Source organism: Dromiciops gliroides, chromosome 3, assembly GCF_019393635.1.
Source record: "Dromiciops gliroides isolate mDroGli1 chromosome 3, mDroGli1.pri, whole genome shotgun sequence".
NCBI lineage: Eukaryota > Metazoa > Chordata > Mammalia > Microbiotheria > Microbiotheriidae > Dromiciops > Dromiciops gliroides.
Window position 1 is genome coordinate 648,867,791 of NC_057863.1, and position 21,221 is coordinate 648,889,011.

Below are 21,221 nucleotides of genomic sequence, written 5' to 3' on the forward strand. Positions count from 1 at the left end.
TTATTTACTCTTGGTTAGTATTCTCTGGTATCTTGTTGCTGCTTTCTCAGGGTATTCAGTGTTGTGTTCTTTGAGGACATTAGGAGTAGCTCAGAATGGTGACCTGCTAACTTTCAGTGTGCGCAAAGTATTCTTATCTAGGGTGGATTCTAATCACTACCCTCCTTCTGTGAGTTTCACAAGTTCTTGTCTTAGATTTGGGTCTTAGCAACATCAATTCAGACTTGTCCCTAGTTGGGTTCCAGTAGACTGCTGCTAGCCACAGCACCTGTCAGCTAGCTAAAATGCTCTGTTGGCATAGAATTACAAGCTTCCCCTTTTTCTGAGCTCTCCGCCCTTGTTCCTCAGCTGCAGGCCTCAGAGACAAAGGTGCTCCCAGCCCTCAGCACAGATCCCCTTTTCTGCACTGATTCTGTGACCTAGCTCTGGACTCAGACTAGAGAGCTGCCCATTGGCTCCTCTTGGAGTTCTCTGACCAGGGCCGAGTTCATCTCTATGGAATCTCTAACCACTTCTTCCCCAAGTACACAGACTATGGCCCCCATTGAGTTTCTAGTTATCTTGCCATCTCTGAGCCTTGAGTGTGATGTTCAATCTTACTGGTCTGCCCAGTATTGATGAATGGCACACCAAAAAGTTATGAGTGTGATCATCTCTTCTTCCCTATTAATTAGGCCTCAATGACTGCCTTTTACTTACTGAGTAACCTTTCGTGTTCTTAGCCTGGCATTCAAGGCTTTCCCCAAAATGGCAGAGGCCCTCTCTAATACTTTTTCAGGCCAAGCATTGTCTGCCCAGGCTACATCAGTCTGTAATCCATACTCAGACACATAACTGTACTTTCCTGCCCCTGAACCTTGGCTCAGGCTATTTCTCCAAAGAAGTTGAATATTCTCCCCTTTGACCTGTTAAACTCCCTGGCATCCATCTTTTTTAAAAAAAGCAAATGACGGCTTTGCTCTGCTTCTCTTAGCTGAGGTCTACCTGTATCATGGCCTCAGTTCTCCCCATGCTTTGGCACTTAGGGATTTACAGGGACCTAGAAGCTTGTTATCTGTGGTAGAGCCTCAGGCTGCAGATGGGTTCTTTTCCCCCTTCCCTCCCTCCTACTTCCCCTCCTCACAGAAACCTTGCTGTTATTGAGCACGGTGCAGGTGGGCTTCTAGGCAAGATGTCTTTGCCAATTGGAATGCATCGTTGGGCATTCACTTATGATGATATTCTGGAGGATCCCACACCAATGACTCCACCTTCATCTGACATGTTCAGTAAAGGAAAAAGCCAGTCATCCCAGATCGCAAGTACCAACAGCTTTCCAAGGTTGAGGAAGGAGAAAATGGTTTCTCCATAACCCCCTCAGTTTCCAGTGACCAAATGAGCAAGACCCCAGTGGTGAAGGCCAAGGCAATGCATGCTATCATGAATCCTCTAATTATAAAACAGATACAAGAGAGCATCCAGTATTTTGAGCAGCAAGCAGGGCTGACAGATGCAGGATACACTCCCCATAAAGGCCTCACCAGTGAAGAAGTCAAGTACCACAGTATTGCAGAGGCAGTCCATAAACTGAAGTTGCAAAATGTAAAAATGACAAAAGAAAATCGATTGCTTCAACCCGGTCCACTCCAAGTAATACACCCCATTCTTCTCCCAAGCAAAAGCCTAGAGGCTGGTTTACTTATGGATCTTCTGCTTCCTTGCCTGACCTAGATACCAGCATCATAGACTCTGGAAATGTTAGCTATAGCAATAGGAGAAGAAAAAGGAATTAAAGGAATTAGAATAGGCAGGAAGGAAACAAGACTTTCACTCTTTGCAGATGATATGATGGTATACTTAGAGAATCCTAAAGAATCAACTAGAAAACTGCTTGAAACAATTAAGAACTTTATCAAAGTGTGAGGATAGCAAATAAATCATCAGCATTTCTATACATGACCAACAAAGCTCAGCAGCAGGAGATAGAAAGAGAAATTCCATTTAAAGTAATGGTAGACAATATAAAATATATGGGAGTCTACCTGCCAAGACAAACCCAGGAACTTTATGAACACAATTCCAAAACACTTTTCACGCAAATAAAAACAGATCTATTTAATTGGAAAAATATCAATTGCTCATGGATAGGCCAAGATAATATAATAAAAATGACAATTCTACCAAAATTAATTTACCTATTCAGTGCCATACCGATTAGATTACCTGAAAATTATTTTATAGAGCTAGAAAAAATAATAACAAAATTCATATGGAAAAACAAAGTCAAGAATATCAAGGGAACTAATGAAAAAAATGCACAGGAAGGTGTGCTAGCCATATGAAATTTGAAGCTATACTCTAAAGTGGCAGTCGTCAAAACTATTTGGTACTGGCTAAAAAATAGATCAATGGAATCAATGGATCAATGGAATAGGTTAGGCACAGGAGACACAGTAGTAAATGACTATAGTAATCTATGGTTTGATAAACACAAAGACTCCAGCTTCTGGAATAGGAACTCAGTATTTGACAAAAACTGCTGGGAAAACTGGAAGATAGTATGGCAGAAACTGGGCATAGACCAACATCTTATACCTTATACCAAAATAAGGTCAAAATGGCTTCAAGATTTAGACATAAAGGGTGATACCATAGATAAATTAGGAGAGGAAGGAATGGCTGACCTCTCAGATCTATGGAGAGGAAAACAATTTGTGTCCAAACATGAGATAAAGAATATTATGAAATGCAAGATGGAAGACTTTGGTTACATTAAATTAAAATAGGTTTTGTACAAACAGAAGCAATGCAGCCAAAATTAGAAGGGAGGCAGAAACTGGGAAACAATTTTTATGGCCAGTACTTCTGATAAAGGCCTCATTTCTAAAATATATAGGAAACTAAATAAAATTTATAAGAATCCAAGTCATTCCCCAATTGAGAAATGGTCAAAGGATATGAACAGGCAATTTTCTGAAGAAGTCAAAGCTATCTATTGCCATATGAAAAAATGCTCTAAATCACTATTGATCAGAGAAATGTAAATTAAAACAACTCTGAGGTACCACCTCACCCCTATCAGATTGGTTAATATGACAAAAAAAAAAAGGAAAATAATAAATGTTGGAGAAGCTGTGGAAAAATTGGAACACCAATGCATTGTTGGTGGAGCTGTGAACTGATTCAACCATTCTGGAGAGCAATTTGGAACTATGCCCAAAGGGCTATGGGACTGTTCATGCCTTTTGACCCAGTGGTACCACTGCTAGGTCTGTATCCCAAAGAGACCATAGAAAAGGGAAAAGGACCCACATGTACAAAAATATTTATAGCAGCTCTCTTTGTGGTAGCAAAAAATTGGAAACCAAGGGAATGGCCATCAATTGGGGAATGGCTGAACAAGTTGTGGCATATGAATGTAATGGAATTCTATTGTGCTGTAAGAAACGATGAGCAGGGGGGCAGCTAGGTGGCGTAGTGGATAGAGCACCGGCCCTGGCGTCAGGAGGACCTGAGTTCAAATCCGGCCTCAGACATTTGACCATTGACCACACTAGCTGTGTGACCCTGGGCAAGTCACTTAACCCCAATTGTCTCACCAAAAAAAAAAAAAAGAAAGAAAGAAAGAAAGAAACAATGAGCAGGCAGATTTCAGAGAAACCTGGAAGGACTTGCATGAACTGATGATGGGGGAGATGAGTAGAGCCAGAAGATGATATTGTACACAATATCATCAACACTATGTGTTGATCAACTGTTATAGACTTGATTCTTCTCAGCAATACAATGGTTCAAGATAATTCTAAAGGACTCATGATGAAAATTGCTCTCCCAAATCCAGGGAAAAAAAGGATTGTGGAATATGGATGCAGATTGAACCATACTATTTCTTTTGTTTTTGGTGCTGTTGTTTTTCTTTTTTAGAGGTTTTTCCTTTTTGCTCTGATTCTTCTCTTATAACATGACTAATGCAGAAATATGTTTAATGTTATTGTACATATGTAACCTATATCAGATTACTTGCTGTCTTGGGGAGGGGGGGGGATGGAGGTGAGGGAGGGAGAAAAATTTGAAACTAGAAATCTTATAAAAACAAATGTTGGAAACTATCTCTACATGTAACTGGAAAATAATAAAATACTTTTATAATTAAAAAAAGATACTTAAAAGGTTCTTATGTTATGGGCTTGAAGCAGAAAATTTGGTCTGTTCTGCCCTACAGTGGACTTTTCTTTTTAAAAAGATTGAAAAGAGCAAAAGCTAAGGACTGTGGTTTGGGACTGAATGGTGAAAGCATTGTTAGCTCCAGTAGATGAGTAAGTGGTCTTTGTTCACTTTAGCAATGGGTAGCAAACTAAGCTCATAACTGATTCTGTTAATTTTTTTTTTTTTTTTTTTTTTGCGGGGCAATGAGGGTTAAGTGACTTGCCTAGGGATACACAGCTAGTAAGTGTCAAGTGTCTGAGGCCAGATTTGAACTCAGGTCCTCCTGAAATCCAGGACTTGTGTATTATCCACTGTGCCACCTAGTTGCCCCTAGAATTAGTCTTTTTTTTTCTTTCCTTTTTCCCCCTTGGGGCAATGAGGGTTAAGTGACTTGCCCAGGGTCACACAGCTAGTAAGTGCTAAGTGTCTGAGGCCAAATTTGAACTTAGGTCCTCCTGAATCCAGGGCCATTGCTTTATCCACTGTGCCACCTAGCTACCCCTGTTGAATTCTTTTTTTTTTTTTTTTTGGTGAGGCAATTGGGGTTAAGTGACTTGCCCAGAGTCACACAGCTAGTAAGTGTTAAGTGTCTGAGGCCAGATTTGAACTCAGGTACTCCTGACTCCAGGGCCGGTGCTCTATCCACTGCGCCACCTAGCTGCCCCCCCCCCCCCCGTTGAATTCTTAAGGGAGATTCATGCAATGTTTTGTGCTGTAGAGAAACAGCTGAAATAACTTATTTTTTAAAAATATGAAAACTCAAGAAAGTTTAGTATAGTCTTCCACGACTATACTAAATCATCCTGTGACCTTTAACCTCACCCAAGCACTGGCCTGAATCTTTTCTTACTATAAAAGTTTGAGCTGCCAGGTGTAATAAAATTAAGAACTAAAAACAAAATATAAACAAAAATGCCAATGATAGCTCTTCTATGAAACCTGACCTGATTTCTGCCTCCCCCTACTTCCCAAATGAAATGGTCTTTCCCTCCTTCCAGGTATCCCACAGCATAGTCTAAGTATGCATAGCATGTAATCTTGGGCATCAGTTACCTGTGTTGGGCTCTGAACCTTCTACTAGAGTGTAAGGTCCCTGAAAATAGGAGTGGAGTCTTAGCTACCTTGTATTTCCCTCAGTGCCTGGCTCAGTGCTCTGCACAAGGTCTGCACCTATGTGTGTTGAATGATGAAAGAACTTGTACTGCAAATGACAGTTTCTAAAATTATTATAGGAGACAAGGAGGTTGGTCTCCATTTCTACCAAGGACAAAATAGCAGTAAATGGACTGACATTCCCTGCAAGTGTGACCACATTCCCTAAAACTAGGTTCTTTCTTTACATGTCCTCTCTGAATATACCTTGAAAAAATGCCCTCCTTCATGGACCTGAGCACCTCCCCTTGGCATCCCCACTTTGGCCAACCCAAAAAACTTCTCCTCTGAGGGAAGGGGGAGACTACTTACCAACCACCTTGATTGTGACATCCTTAGAGACTGATAAGTTGGTCACATTGTTCTTTGCCAAACAGGTATACTTTCCCGAGTCTTCCCAAGATGCACTTTTGATGATGTAGGTGTTATTGGGGAAGTCAGGCTTCTTGGTGCCATTGACTTGCCATTCATACTGGGCAGTTGGGTGAGACTCAGTGTGACACACTAAAGTCAGCGGGTCTTTCAATCTGGCCTCAATCTCTCCACTCTCAGGGCTTGGAAGAATCACGATGTGCTCTGGTCCATCTGTGTTTAGAAGAAAGAGAGAGATGAGATGTGAGTCACTGTTGGGCTGGGAGTCACTGATTGGAGAGGGAGGAGACTCAGAGTCACTCACAGTTCACAGTCAGGGTGAGGGAGTCACTTCTTCTGGCACCGATTGGATTCCAGACTTCACACTGATAGGACCCAGCATCCTCCCTCTTCACACTCTTGATGGTGAGGGTCTGGTTATCCTCAGATGTATTCATCCTCTCATTGAGTGACAGGGGCTGGTCATTGAAGAACCACAGAATGTTCATCCCCTCATTTTCTGTGCTACATGTGAAAACCACAGTGCCATTCTCTATGACGTTGGTACTGCTGGCACTGATGTTAGGTTTGGCTAGTTCTTCTGTAGAGAGAAAAAGAAGAGAGAAATTTGTGAGTGACTGACCTGTGACTTCATCAGGTCCTGTCTTCATGACAAAAAACACCCAAAGTCCAAACCCAAACTCTTTTATTACAAACATACAACAATGGTCTCTGACAGTATGGGGAGGGAGATGCCCTCTAGTTCAATAGTTGTGCTAATAACAAAGGTGAGCAGGAAGCACAGGGGATGAAGTGTGTGTCCTGGACCATCCCCTCCTGGAGACAGGTCTCAGAACATGCACAATCTAGTGACTAAGGTGGGGATGGGAGTAGGGAACAAGCCTTTATGAAGTGCCTACTATGTGTCTGACACATAGTAGGATCCATTTAAATGTTATTATAGCTTCATTATTATGCTCATTATTATTGTCAAGCACTGTGCTTAATATCTAATCTAATTTAATATATAATTGAATTTCATCCACTCAACAACCATTGGAGGTAGGGGACATTCTTCTTTCTATTTTACAGTTCAGGAAACTGAGGCAGATAGAGGTTAAATGACTTGTCCAGGGGCAGCTAGGTGGTGCAGTGGATAGAGCACCGGCCCTGGAGTCAGAAGTACCTGAGTTCAAATCCGGCCTCAGACACTTAACACTTACTAGTTGTGTGACCCTGAGCAAGTCACTTAACCCCAATTGCCTCATTAAAAAAATTTTTTTTTAAATTAAAAAAAAAAAGACTTGTCCATAGTTGCACAGCTAGTAAGTGTCTGAGGCTTAATTTGAATTCTAGTCTTTCTTCATCCAGGCTCAGTGTCCTGCCTATCCACTAAGACTTCTCCTGCCTCTCACCAGTCATCTCATTCTAATTCATGGGTACTTGACCTGGGACCTATGAACTTTTTTTAAAATGTGAAGATTTAGGGGCAGCTAGGTGGTGCAGTGGATAGAGCACCAGCCCTGGAGTCAGGAGTACCTGAGTTCAAATCTGGCCTTAGACACTTGACACTTACTAGCTGTGTGACCCTGAACAAGTCACTTAACCCCAATTGCCTCACCAAAAAAAAATGTGAAGATTTATATTTCAATAGAATTGTTTCCTCTGAATTACTCTGGATTTTGTTTTCTGTATATAAAAGCATCCTCCTGAGAAGGGTTCCCCAGGCTCCATCAGCCTGACTGCCCCAGGGCTCTCCAGCACTAAAGTAGAAGCACCTCTGCTCCCATTGGTTCTTTTTGAAAGTAGTGAATCATTTATTTTGCCTTTTATGCCCAGTCCTCAGCCCAGTGTCTTTGCACATAGGAGGTGCCTAATAAATACTTGGGGATAACAGATTGATGATTCCTAGTTCCTTCCTCCCACAATATCCTCTGCCTAGGAGTTGAGTGACAGAAAGACCACTGGGGATGACCAGAAGGACCCTCCCCAAATGCTGGCTCCTGCCTCTCACCCTGTAGCCATTGATTACATCCTGCCACAGACAGATGAACAAGACAATTCCCAGAATTCCCACCATGGAAGAAAGCCCTGGATATACTTATCTGTCACCCCTTCCCCACAGAACACAAACCCTCAGAGCCAGAAATCCCCCAGAGGCCTCTGGGGTTCTTTGCTTCTGGACCTCAGAGTTCATCTTGTTGAACCTGGGCCTGATAAGAGATCCCCACTCAACCACCCCTGGCCAATGGTCATCTAGTCTGTGCTTGAAGACTCCCACAGCTGGGGAGGGCACTATCTCCTGGGGTGACCTTCACGGTATGAGGCATCTGGGACCTTCAGTGGATGGAATCTTGGACATGGAGGTCAGCAATATCTGAATTTGAATCCTGCCTCAGCTACAGACCAGCTGTGTGACTTTGGCCAAGTCACTACACTCTGTCCCATAAGAGAAGCCTGGGCCCCTCTGTCTTGGCCTTTCCTCCAGAAAATGGAGGTAATACAGCTGTCCTCTCTCTGGGGTCAATGTCCCAGCCCTCAGAGCCTCAGATTGACAGGTATTCACCTGGTCCCAGGCACCCAGGCAGCCAGGCTTCTGGTTCTAGGGCAGTGGGTAGTCTGGGCTTGAGCACTGCTGGGCCCAGCTGACTAGGGAGGGTCAGTGACTGTCCCTGCCCCCAGCAACCCTCCCCCTGCCTCATGGACTTTTAAATGTCTTGGGGCAGGTGAACTTCAGGAAGAGGCTGCCTGCCTCAGGCACAAGGGCAGGGGCCAGGAGTCATTCTGAGCCCTCAGGGGCCCCTCTTCCTTTCACAGGCTGGAAAAGCTGGGACACAGAAGGAAGTTACCCCACAAATATTGGCTCCTCCCAACCACCTTTACCTCCCAAGGTTTCCTGGGCTCACAGTCTCTCTAACTGGCTCTATCTAGGCTTGGGGCTTGGACAAGATAAGAGAGAATGAGCCAGTGTCCAGCTGACATCCCTCCTCCCTCAGACTTCCTAGAGTTAATTGGGAGCCTCTGTGGGGCTCTGAGCTCAGCCCACTGCCTTATGGGGATGTAGGCCTTCATGGCAAAGGTAGGAATGCACAGAATCCTCAGTCCAATGGGAAGCAGAGCTGCTCTTCTCACCCCACCTTGGTCCTGGCTGACTTAGACCTCCAGACATTCCCTGGGGCTAATCCCCCTGGACTGCTCCTAGTTGTCTGGGTGACTACATGCAGGGTGGCTAGGACAGTCTAGCCCACAATGAAGTCCTCTGTGGACCCACCTGGGAGAGGAGAGAAGCTCTTTTGTCCCCTGTGTCCTTGGGGCCTCACCAGCTAGGGACCTCTGAGCTCTAATGTGGTCTCTGTGAGGAATTAGTAGGCAGGCTGGGTCTGAGGGTGCAGTCATCCTTGAACTATTTCCTGTGGGGGTGGCTTGTATTCTTGATTCTCTCTGCTCCCTTGGTAAGGAACTTCAGAGAGGCCTCTCACACAGACAGGGAGAGTACTGGAGTGACTGCATGACCCAAGGGAAGTCCAGCACTTACCATACACCCGTAATTGTGCTCTTGCTATTGTAGCTATCACACCATTACAATCAACAATTTGCACAATGTAGACATCAGTGTCACTGAGGGTGAGGTTGGGGATGAGCAGGGAGCCATTGGAGAACACCTTCTCCCGGATATCTGCTGGTTTCTGCACTCCAGAAGAGACATGGTAGCTGGTGATCCTGTTGGAGTTCTCTGTTGTATTTCTATACCAATTATAGCTGAGAGCCTGCTCTGAGAACCCCTGGATGTCCAAGATGACACTGCCACCCACTGTCCCATGGAGTGGATTTGGCACAATAGGGACAGGAGAACTTTGAGCAGATATCAGCTGGATCCAGCAACTGAGGATGGAGGCTGAAAGGGGAGGAAGAAAGCAGAGGTCAGCAGGGTCCCCCTGACCTCCTGACAGGTCCAGGTCACTGAGGTGTCCCCAAGCTAAGGGTGGGGGCTGCTAAGCCTGCCCCAGGGTGTGCTGGGGGCCCAGTGGGGTATGTTTGAAGAGAATCCATGTGCCTTCACATCAGTCTGTCAGTCCCGGTGTCTACAGAGATTTTGTAACACATTTTAAGCTCCCTCCATGGACTCGATTCAGAGAGGACTTGCTGGTGTGGAAGGCAAGACATTGAAAGGAGAAACGAATCCATAAACTGAAGTGGTTGAGGACAGAAATCAGATCTTAGGCCTGTACAGAATCTTAGTGGTCAGTGAATCAAAGGACCTCAATTTACATGTGAGGAATTGGAGCCCACATAAGGTAACACACGTGACCAGTATTCAATGGGAAATAGCAAAGGCAACATATGAACCCAGATTTTCTGGCCTAAAGCAGGGAGGGCATTTCCCACTAAACCCTTGGTGCATTTTAAGGCTGACAGAGTTAAGCTGGGAATCAGCCCCGGGAGGAAGGTGGTGTTCCAGATAAACACGAGGTAAGAGGGGTAAGTGACCTGTCCAAGGTCCCACAGCTAGTAACCATCAGAGCTGAGATCCACATCCGATTATAAAGACCCCCTTTGCCTGTTCAGAGGTTGCTCAGCTCTAGTCCTAGATGCTACCCCAAGTCTCACAGATATGGACTGATAGCTCTGAGCTGCTACTTCCCCTCTGCTCCTGACTCAGAAAGATACCCCTGGTCCGTCTGGGACAGACCCACTGAGACTGGTCACTTTCCCCCTGGTCCTTGTCTTGATTCACTTTTCTATATCCAGCTCAGAATCCCGCAGGCTCCCTCTCCTCCCCCGGGCTCCAGCAGAGCTGGTGTCTCACCTGTGATCAGGAGCCCCTTCCAGGGGCTCCCCCCACTGTGGGGAGCTTCTGAGGGCCTCTCCATCAGTCTGTGCTGCCCACTGTGTGTGGCCACCTCTGTCCTTCCAGGAATCTCTGCCTTCCCCTCCTGAGCTGTGTCTTCCCTGTCCAGAGCCCTAGTGCAGACTGGAGGTGTCCCTGCTGGGCTCCAGACTAAAGCTGTCCCTGCCTGCAGCCCAGAGCTGTGTCTGCTCTGTCTCCTTCTTCTTCTTTTCTCCAGCACTGAGGTCTCTGTCTTCAGGGCTGGAGCTCTTCTATCTGCCAGGATCACGTGGGTCCCACAGGGCAGTGACTTGGCCTCTGAGTTTTTACAACCACCTATCTCCCTCCCCCCCACTGCTTCTTTCCTATCCTTTGAGCAGACATACTTTCCTTCCTGTCTTTAAGGCAGTAAGATTCAAATATAGGTCTTACTAAAAACTCTGCTTCCTCTGCCTCAGATAAAACCTGGGTTCAGCTATGGGAGTCTTACCATGTGCACTTCCAGGGAAGGACATAGTTTATTTTTCTATCTATACAGAACATGTCAATGGTTTATTCTGGTTGGATAAGGCTCAGGGGTGATGGAGCAGTGCGTTACAGGATCATTGAGAGTAGCTCTGTGGTGTTCCCTCTGACTCCTTCCTCTTCCCTCTGCTCTGTGAAGCTATGCCTTCATCCCTGTATGTATTCTCTGATCCCTCTAGGAAACTAAGGTCCATTTCCCAAGGGCTGGAACCATTGCCCTAGGGAGGCCCAGGTGCCCCTAGATCCTGTTCTTTTTTGTTGTTGTCTAGTTGTGTCTCACTTTTTTTTTTTAGAAAGCACTGTATTGGGGCCAGCTAGGTAGTGCAGTGTGATAAGGCACCAGCCCCGGATTCAGGAGGACCTGAGTTCAAATTTGACCTCAGACACTTAACACTTACTAGCTATGTGGCTCTGGGAAAGTCACTTAACCCTCATTGCCCCACCAAAAAAAGAAAGCACTATACTATTTTATTGGGGTTCACAAGCTTTCAATACAGAATTGGTGTTGGTATCAAGGGCAGGAAGCCAGGGTGGATGCTGTTCCCATCCTCACCCACCAAGGCTTTGAGTTCATTTGGGGCCTGCCTGATATTCTTGGCTCTGCTCTAGACACAGCCCAGGAACCCTGTTTGGTCCAGACTACAAGGGTATTCTAGAAGAGAACTTTAGATATGCAGCTAGGTGGTACAGTAGATAGAGCCCTGGCCCTGGGGTCAAGAGGACCCGAGTTCAAATCTCATCTTAGACACTTCCTATTTATGAGACCCTGGGCAAGTCACTCAACCCCAATTGCCTTAAACATCTGGGGCCATCTCCAGTTATTCTGACATGCATTTTGCCACTGGACCCAGATGACTCTGGAGGAGAGAATGAGGTTAGAGAACTTGCACAGCCCTCCCTCACTTAAATCCAATTCAGTGCAAGTCATGAAATCACCCAATGTCATGGTCTTCTAGGAGAACAAAGGACAAACAACAAAAAACAAAGAGCAAACTAAGCTCCAGGGGCATCTTTCTCAACAATCATGTTTTATTCTTGCACACTTGGACCAACAGGAACCCAAGCTTCCAGTTCTTCATAGATCATGACTGGCTCCTGACTATTGGATGGGACCATGCATCTTCCTCGTCATGGCTGTCATTGCTGACAGACATCCTGAGAGACATTCTGAGAATCTGCCTTTGACCCCTAAATGTCCCCAAAGTCAGAGATTGGATCTGAGGGCAGTTTTATATGTATGTGTAAGTGTATGTGTTTGTTGTGAGGAAATAATGGGTTTGGGACACCCAGAGCTGCCCCCCCCCATTACATTAAGATTGATTGGATTGACTTTGCTGATTGACCCACTTGGAGTTAACTTGATTGGATCCACACCTACCTGAAGCCCTGACCCTCAGGGGGGGTGTTCTATGAACTCTGACCTCAGCACAGTCTAATTATGGACCACCCTAAAGTCCAGTGCACCAATGGATTTGGGCGATGCTGGCCAATTAGCTCGGAGCGGTGTGTAGGGACCGCCTCTCATCCAGACCCTCAGGAAGCTTCCACTCACAGAGAGATAGAACTTCCTTTTTGGCCTGATACTGGTAGGTGGTGGTGCCTTTTTCTCTTTCCTCCTCTATCCTAGCTAGGCTTTTCTAACTTTCTTAGCCATGGGCTATCTCTCTTTACTAAGATCTGATACACTTTTTTTGTGTGTGTGTGGGGCAGTGGGGGTTAAGTGACTTGCCCAAGGTCATACAGCTAGTAAGTGTCAAGTGTCTGAGGCTGGATTTGAACTCAGGAACTCCTGAATCCAGGGCTGGTGCTTTATCCACTGCGCCACCTAGCCACCCCCAATATCTGATATACTTTAATAAATGCTCAATGCCCCCAAACTGGTGCTAAAGCTTCTAATTTTTAAGTAGCAATATATTAGAAAGCCCAGATAATTTTCCCCAAACTTGGGACAGAAATAAGGCGACCACATATAATTTTTAATGCCACAATGTGTATATGTATATGCATATGCATTGCATGTGTATGTACATATGCATGTTCATATGTGTATATATGTATACACAAATACATATATGTTTATAAATTTCATCCAATTATACTATTGTTCTGGCATTTCCTGTTGCAGGAGGGAGTGAGTTCCCAGTAACCACTGGGAGTCTGCAGGCAGCATGGACAGCCCACTTAATGAACCTAGTTTAAGGCCTCCAGGATTCCCTGGAGCTGACCCCTGTGTTCTTCATCACCTGGAGGAGGTGAAGCCCATCCTTACTAATGACCCTTCTCCGCTACCTGTGCCAGCCACAGCCAAGCTCTCTGGCTGGAAGATCAGGTAGTTTGGGTGAAGGGTCTTAGAAACAAAATTATATGTTTCTTGAAGGGGGGGTAGTATCTCCCCCTAAAGCCTGAGAGCCTGGATCCCCAAGAGCTGCCTTCATGAGAAAGACTTCCTATCCCATATCATGTCAGGATGCCAGAAAAGCTTAGATAACAATTCAGCTGTAAATTGGGGTCCCCAGCACTATGTTTGGGACAGAGCAAGTGCTTAATCAACGCATATAGATCGATCATAACTCCCTTAGTATGGAAAATCCCTCCACTGTTTAGATTTCCAACCTTCTCTTCAATCCCTTTGCAGGCTGTCACTGGGCATTGCTGGGACCAGAATATCCTTCCTTCTGTCATTATCCTGGTGCTAAGCATCTCTGATTTAGCCTGGCTGGTCATCACATGAGAGATACACAATGTGTCCCTAGGTCCATAGTCTGAGCCTTTCCAGTGTGTTAGATACCTCTTGGCCTTTGCTTTGTAGGTATAAACACATGGAGGGCCACTTTCCCATGGCTTCCAGGAGGACCTCAGTTTGCTGGTGGGGATGTTCACAGTCCACTGGGAGGGAGGTCATGGGAAACCCCTATTCTTTTCATATGACAGTGGAGTCCTGTGTCCAGTCACAGGATTCACATCTTAAAGAAAGAGTGAAGCCTCATCCAGAGGAGGTGACCCGAATAGGAAGGGACATGAAATCATGTGTCAGGAGAGTGAATTATTGGAATACCTAGAGAAACCAAGACCTACGGGGGTATGGTCACCATCTGCAAATATCTGAAGGATTGTCCAAGGGAACAGGAAATCAGACTGGTTCTGTTTCATGCCAGGCAGCTTGGTGACACAGTGGATAGAGCACTGGGCTTTGCATAAAAAAGGTTTGAGTTTAAATCCAGCCTCAGACACTTACTAACTGTGTGACCCTGGGCAAATCATTTAACCCCTGTTTGCTTCAGCTTCTCACCTGTAATATGGAGACATATTGGAGAAGGAAATTGCCAAGCACAATCCATGGATTTGTAAGACACTAATGGAACAACAAACAAAAACAATGTTTTTATAACCCAGAAAGGAGAACTAAGGGCAAAGTTAAAGGAAATTCCAATGACTTCAGATCAGCACAAACTTCCCAACAATCAGCTGTCCCATATAGATTGAGTTGTTTCATGATGTACTGAGTTCCCCATCACTGGAAGTATTCAAGGAGAGCCTGGTTGAATATTGCAGTGGGGAGCCATATTCAGTTATGGCTTAGCTCCTTCCACTCTAATTCTAGGCATCTCTGGTCCTTTGTGTCTCTGTGCTGCTGCCTTGTGGCTCTGTGAGTGCACATCTACCAGATATTGGTTTAATTTTCTTGGGTGTGCATTCTTTCTGAGAAAGAGGGATGTGACGTCAGTGTGCAGAGTCCTGGTTTCCATTGCACAATCATTTTCTACAAAAATCATGTTTGGAAATGAATCCTTCAGATGCACTGGGACAGTTGGATACACAAAGGATTTTCCCTAGAGATCACAGGGTGAGTTAGTCCTGAGCATAGATCTTTGACATCAGAGATCAGGGCTACAATTCTGCCTCTGCTATTTACTCACTTTATATCTTCAGACATATTGTTTCATCTCTCTGGGCCTCAGTTTCCCCAACAGTAAAATGAGGGCTTTGTGGTAAAATGACCACTCAGATCATCTGTTAAAACCCCAGCAACTCCCCCTTGTCCTTGGAGGAATAATCATGGCCGATGTTTACAGAGGGCCCTAAGGTTTGCAAAGGGCTTCACATGTAACATTTCATGGGATTCTCACAGCAATCATGTGGAATGCTTGCTTATTTCTGTTCTAAGAATGACTTGGTGTGTGCTCTGCAGTCCTGAAGTCAACAGGATTCCTGTGCTGACTCGGGAGAAGATCGGAGAATTTCAAACAAGCTCACAACCAAACCAATTCTTTTATGAGGAAGGAGGGTCTCCAATTGTTCTCAAATGAAAGTCGGGCTGCCTGGATCATTCCTGGCCCCAAAGCTTCATCTCTTGATGAAGTTCTCCTTGTGTCCTCCAAGCGGCACTAGCAGTACACAAAGGACTCTGGTCCAGTACCTGAGAGTAGCAGCTGACCCTAGTGGGGCTGAGCTTCAGTAGGGCTGACCTCAGCTTCCCAAACAGATCAGGAAAGACGTGTCCTTTCTGAGCTTCAATTTTCTCTTCTGTAAAAGGAAGTGGCTGGAGTGGATAGAGCACTGGCCCTGGAGTCAGGAGGACCTGAGTTCAAATCCGGCCTCAGACACTTAACACTTATTAGCTGTGTGACCCTGGGCAAGTCACTTAACCCCAATTGCCTCACAAAAAAAAAAAAAAAAAGGAAGTGGCTGGAATAGATTACCTCTAAGGTCCCCTCCAGATAGAAGAGCAACATCTTGCATGTGAGGAGAGAATATCCACATCAGTGAGCTCACCTTAGTACTGATGTGTATTCCATTATAAAGACACCAGCGAAGAGGAAAAAAAAATTACAAACTATTTTGTCTGAATATTTCCTCATTGATCACTTATAAAAAAATTGGGTTCTATATAAAAATGTGGCAAATGATAAATGGAATTCAAGATTAAGTTATTGGCCTAATTATATTGAGTAGGAAAAAATAAATGTCATCATAATATACACACTTTTAAATCTTATGGACAGAAAGATTTCTTTAGGTAAATATGGCAAAGTTTTTTGTTGTTGTTGTTTTGTTTTTGTTTTTTACTTTTTTTTTTTTTTTTAGTGAGGCAATTGGGGTTAAGTGACTTGCCCAGGGTCACACAGCTAGCAAGTGTTAAGTGTCTGAGGCTGGATTTGAACTCAGGTACTCCCGACTCCAAGGCCAGTGCTCTATCCACTGCGCCACCTAGCTGCCCCAATATGGCAAAGTTTGAGAACAATGTAACAATTCTGCATTCAATGTAGATATATTAACATGAAATACATTAAAGAAGAAAAAATATTCTGAATTCCAGATATGACCCAAAGATAATGAAGATAGCAGAGAACTCCAAAGCAAAATCATCAGTAAACCCAATTTCTTCAATCATCTCGGGGTCATCATCTTCTCAACTCCACACTCTGCCTGATGGCCCGCTTCAGATCACAGCCTTCTTTAAGTTTAAGCATAATTGGTCCTTGGACAACAGTCCCATGTTGTCTATTGGACAACATACCCATGATCCCACATAAAGTCACACTTAAGAAGGAATTCAGAGACTGCCCTCCCTCCTTCTGGCACAACCTTTAAGAGACCAGAGTCCCCTTCATGCCACAATAGACATTCACCAAGTTAAGACTCAGTAGATGGAGGCAAAGCTAGATATATACAAATAATCTTCATAAAAATATATGCAGGCGGGGCAGCTAGGTGGCACAGTGGATAGAGCACTGGCCCTGGATTTAGGAGGACCTGAGTTCAGATCCGACCTCAGACACTTACTGGCTGTGTGACCCTGGGCAAGTCACTTAACCCCAATTGCCCCCCACACACAAACCAACAACAAGAAGGAGGGGATGAAATCCAGGACATAAATTAAAAAGGATTTAAAAATATATATATATATGCAGGCAATCTTTACAAATCTCCTATTTAGTTGTATATGAAATAAGTGAAATTAACATGTTCTGTCCTCGCTGAGAGCACTTATTTTGATTACCTATATTACTTTTACTGTTAGCAAGGATAGTAATCAAATCAACAAGTATTAGTTTAAGCACCTACTATGCACCAGGAATCATGCTAAATATGGGAGATGTAAAGTAAATCAAAATAAACTAAGCTAAACAATAAACTAAGTTAAAAGTGCTTCAGTGGCTGGGCACAAACATGGTCGCATAGACATTGTTTTGATATGATTTTACTACAAAAATGAGTGGGCTGAAGAAAAATGATATACCAGCCATCTATTCTTTTATTTTTGAGGCAGTTGGGGTTAAGTGACTTGCCCAGCATCACACAGCTAGTAAGTGTCAAGTGTCTGAGGCCCGATTTGAACTCAGGTCCTCCTGAATCCCAGGGCTAGTGCTTTTTTCACTATACCACCTAGCTGCCCCATGTCATCTATTCTTGAGTTCATTTCTTCATTTCCTGTTCTACTATATGCTTGTTCAAAGAATGAGAGGCAAATTTTCTTCTAATTTTAATTTTCTCCTCTGTTTTGGTACCAATTTTCACCTTAGAGAACTGATGACCTCAGAGGGCAGACATATGGGTCTTTTCAATGTGGGCAATGCAGGAATTTGTTTGACTACACAGGTTTGTAACAGAGGTCTTGCTTTCCTTACTTTCTTAGTGGGGAGTGTAGGGGAAACAGAGAAAGCAGATCTTTGTTTAAAAATAAAATTTAACTTTTAAGAGTTCATAATTTCAATACAATTCAATAAACATTTATTAAGCACCAACCTACTACTAGGCATTGTGCTAAGAACTGGAGATACAAATAAGAAATAGAAAGACAGAGAAGGAGAACCAAGATGGTGGAGTAAAGGCAAGGACTCACTTGAGCTCTCCCAAATTCCCTTCCAAATAACATTAAAACATTTCACATTTCCTTCTGTTTTTCTTCTTTTGATTTTCTTTTATTGTGTCTTGATGGTTCATAAAGTTATTAGCTTCCACTTGCCCAACTCTAATTTTTAATGAATTTTTTTCAGTGAGATTTTGTATCTCCTTTTCCATTTGGCCAATTCTGATTTTTAAGGAGTTCTTCTTAGTGAATTGTTGTGTATCTTTTTCTATTTGGTGAATTCTGCTTTTTCTAGGCATTCTTTTGTTTAGTGGATTTTTGTGCCTTTTTTACCATTTTGTCTATTCTGTGTTTTTTGTTTGTTTGGGGTTTTTTGTTTTGTTTTGTTTTGTTTTTTTGTTTTTTGGAGAAGCAATTGGGGTTAAGTGACTTGCCTAGAGTCACACAGCTAGTAAGTGTTAAGTGTCCAAAGCCAGATTTGAACTCAGGTACTCCTGAATCCAGGGTCGGTGCTTTATCCACTGTGCCATCTAGCTGCCCTGGTTTATTCTGTTTTTTAAGGTGTTCTTTTCTTCAGTATTTTTGTGCCTCCTTCACCGAGCTGTTAACTCTTCCCTGCAATTATTTTCTTGCACCATTCCTATTTCTCTTCCCAATTTTCTCTCTACCTCTCTTACTTGATTTTTAAAATCCTTTTTTAACTCTTCCATGGCCTGGGACTAATCCATATTTTTCTCTGAGGCTTTGGATGTAGCAATTTTGACTTTGTTGTCTTCTGAGTTTGTATTTTGAGTAACTTTCTGTAGTGAGGATATATTTCTGCTGTTTGTTCATTTTGCCAGCCTATTTTTTGACTTTCAACTTCATGTTAAATCAGGGCTCTGAATACAGTGGAGAGGACACTGTCCCAAACTTCAGGGGTTTTTGTGGAACTGTTTTCAGATTTAATTCTGGGGATCTGTAAGTTCTTGGTTCTTCCAAATTATGATGTAGGGAGAGATGCTCTGTTCTGTGAGTTACCAGAAGCACTCTTTTTTACCCTGGAACTGTGACCAGTGTCCCAGCTCCCCTGTGGCCACAACCTCTGGTGTGCTAGTGTTCCTCCTCACCCTGGGACTGAGTTTTGGAACTGTGACCCAGATCCAAGTATGTGCAATGCAACAGAGTCCTGTACCAAGTGCCAGCAAAGGGACCCTTGTAATCTCCTTCTGACCAGTTTTCTGAGCCCCTTACCTTCTGTGTGCTCAGAGTACCATCTTTGCTAATCTCCATACATAGTTCCAAGTAATAGACCTGGGTGAGAAGCAGCATTAGCACACTAGTGCTTGTGGCAGCTGGGGAGTGTGGATCCTAGTCACGGTTCCAGGATGTCTAAGGAATTTGGGGTTAAATGACTTACCCAGGTTCACACAGCACATAAATGTCTAAGGTCAAATTTGAATTCAGGTCCTCCCAACCTCAGGGCCAGTGCTCTATCTACTATGCTGCTGTAACGATTGGAATAACGCCACCTGCTGGATACTTACTGTAGAGGAGTTCTGCCCATGAAGGGAAGGTCTTTGAGGGCAAGACCAGGAGTCAGGAAGTGACGCGGGCTAGTGGGAGGAGGAAGGAAGAGACTGGCGCTCAGTCTCGCTCTCTTTCCTGGGGACGCTGGCGGAGAAGGGAGCTAGAAATGTGCTCTCCCTTTAATAGATAGGAATCTAGGCCTTTCTCTCTCTTTACCAAATTCTTATTCTCCTTAATAAATGCTTAAAAGTCTAACTCTTGCTAAAGCTTATAATTTATTGGCGACCACTCATTAGATATTTTAGACAGACTAGCTAGAATTTTAACCCTTAACAGATGGCTGACCACGAAGAGGAAAGCTAACCCTCAGTCTTCTTCTGATCTTCTGGTTGGGTAAGAAATTTCCCCTCCCTCTCCCTTTAACTGCTAAGTACTGGTGTACTGGCTGTGTTTTCCTTTAAATTTTTTTGAATGGACCTTTTAAACTCCCTAATTATCCTATTTTTGATTTTAGTCTGTTTAACCAGACAAATGGGAGATAAGATCATGTTAATGCTTTGTTTTTGTGGATTTTCTATTTTTCTTTTTATTTTTGTTAAAAGAGCCAGCAACTTACTCACACAAGGAAATATCTCTCCCTCTCCCAACCATGCTTTTTCAGAGAAACCTGAAGAGATTCCCGCAGCTTTTCCCAGTTCTAACAGTAATTGTTGCTTTAATTTTGCATGCCTGGAGGCAATGACCCACCCTCTAGAAGCTTTTAATCCCCTAGCACCTGGAGGCAAAGTGGGGGAAGAGGAATCCTGGCCTGAGTTCAAAATCAAGTCTGATTCAAATTGCTCTGGTCCCTCCCCTCCTCTCCAGACCCCACCCTCTACTCCTCCCATGGCCAAGCCCATAGCTTCCCCTGCCTGGGAAGTCCAGAGATCTGATGCTCATGCTCAACTTTCTCTAACTACATTTGCAGCTTCAGGCTCAGCCCTTCCCCAGCCTGGATGTGCTTCTGAGAGAAGCTTAGAAAGCCCTTTAAATTCCACATATGCCCGTTTTGTTCATAATTTTGCTAACCTGCTTTTGTCTTTAATTAGTAATCTTATAAAGCATTTGTATGGTGAAAAGACTGACAGACAATATAGAGGGGTTAAAGAAGAAAAACTTAAGCTGAATAAGAATGACAATCACCATAGTTCAAGACTCCGCTTCTTTTGCCATGGAAGGATATATATTTTACAGAAATGTAGAAGTAAGCAGCAAGGTATTGATATGAGTATTGGGGATTTTAGATATCGGAATCAAAAGTGTTCTAAATTCACTCAGATTATTAATAGTATCAGTTCAGAGGTTACATAGGATTTCTATGCTATTACATATACATTTTGAAATTAATGGTATGGGTTTATTTTCATAGAGATTTTCATGCTTTTGAGATTGTGTCTTATACTTAGTTTTTAAAACAAGGAGAATATTTGTAAAAGCTTTTTATAGTCATGTGATCAAGTTTATATTTTATAATACTCTTATTAATATTAAATTCATATTCATTTAGATTTCCCTAGTTTGAATTTCATTGTCTTTTATTATTCCACGTGTATTTTCTTCTATTCATTCATCTATCTAATTTTGAAACATGGTTTTGATTTCATAATACAATGTTAATTCTAGGAGTATTGTGCTCCCATATTCTGAGTTATTTGTTTTTGCTATTTTTTCTCAACTGATTATTTGATCAAACTCTTTAAAGCATTTCCCTGGCAAATTGTTTGCCATGGCAAGTGTAAATTGATTCTAGAAGTATTATTTTTGATAAGCATATTCCAAAAAAAAAAAAAGAGGGGAACATTTGTAAAAGTTTTCTTTTTT

General features: G+C 43.4%; 1 protein-coding gene across 1 annotated transcript in view; it reads right to left on the bottom strand.

Moving 5' to 3' along the window:
- The window catches only part of LOC122751749 (carcinoembryonic antigen-related cell adhesion molecule 1-like), a 106,298-nt gene extending 95,559 nt beyond the window's left edge, over positions 1-10,739 (bottom strand). Inside the window, exons 1-4 of the mRNA XM_043998910.1 lie at positions 10,496-10,739; positions 9,224-9,583; positions 6,014-6,289; positions 5,650-5,922 (exon numbers count right to left, since the gene is read on the bottom strand). Coding sequence (XP_043854845.1) covers positions 5,650-5,922; positions 6,014-6,289; positions 9,224-9,583; positions 10,496-10,559 — 973 coding nt within the window. The 5' untranslated portion in view covers positions 10,560-10,739. The remainder of the gene's footprint in view (positions 1-5,649; positions 5,923-6,013; positions 6,290-9,223; positions 9,584-10,495) is intronic.
- Positions 10,740-21,221: the final 10,482 nt, after the last annotated feature.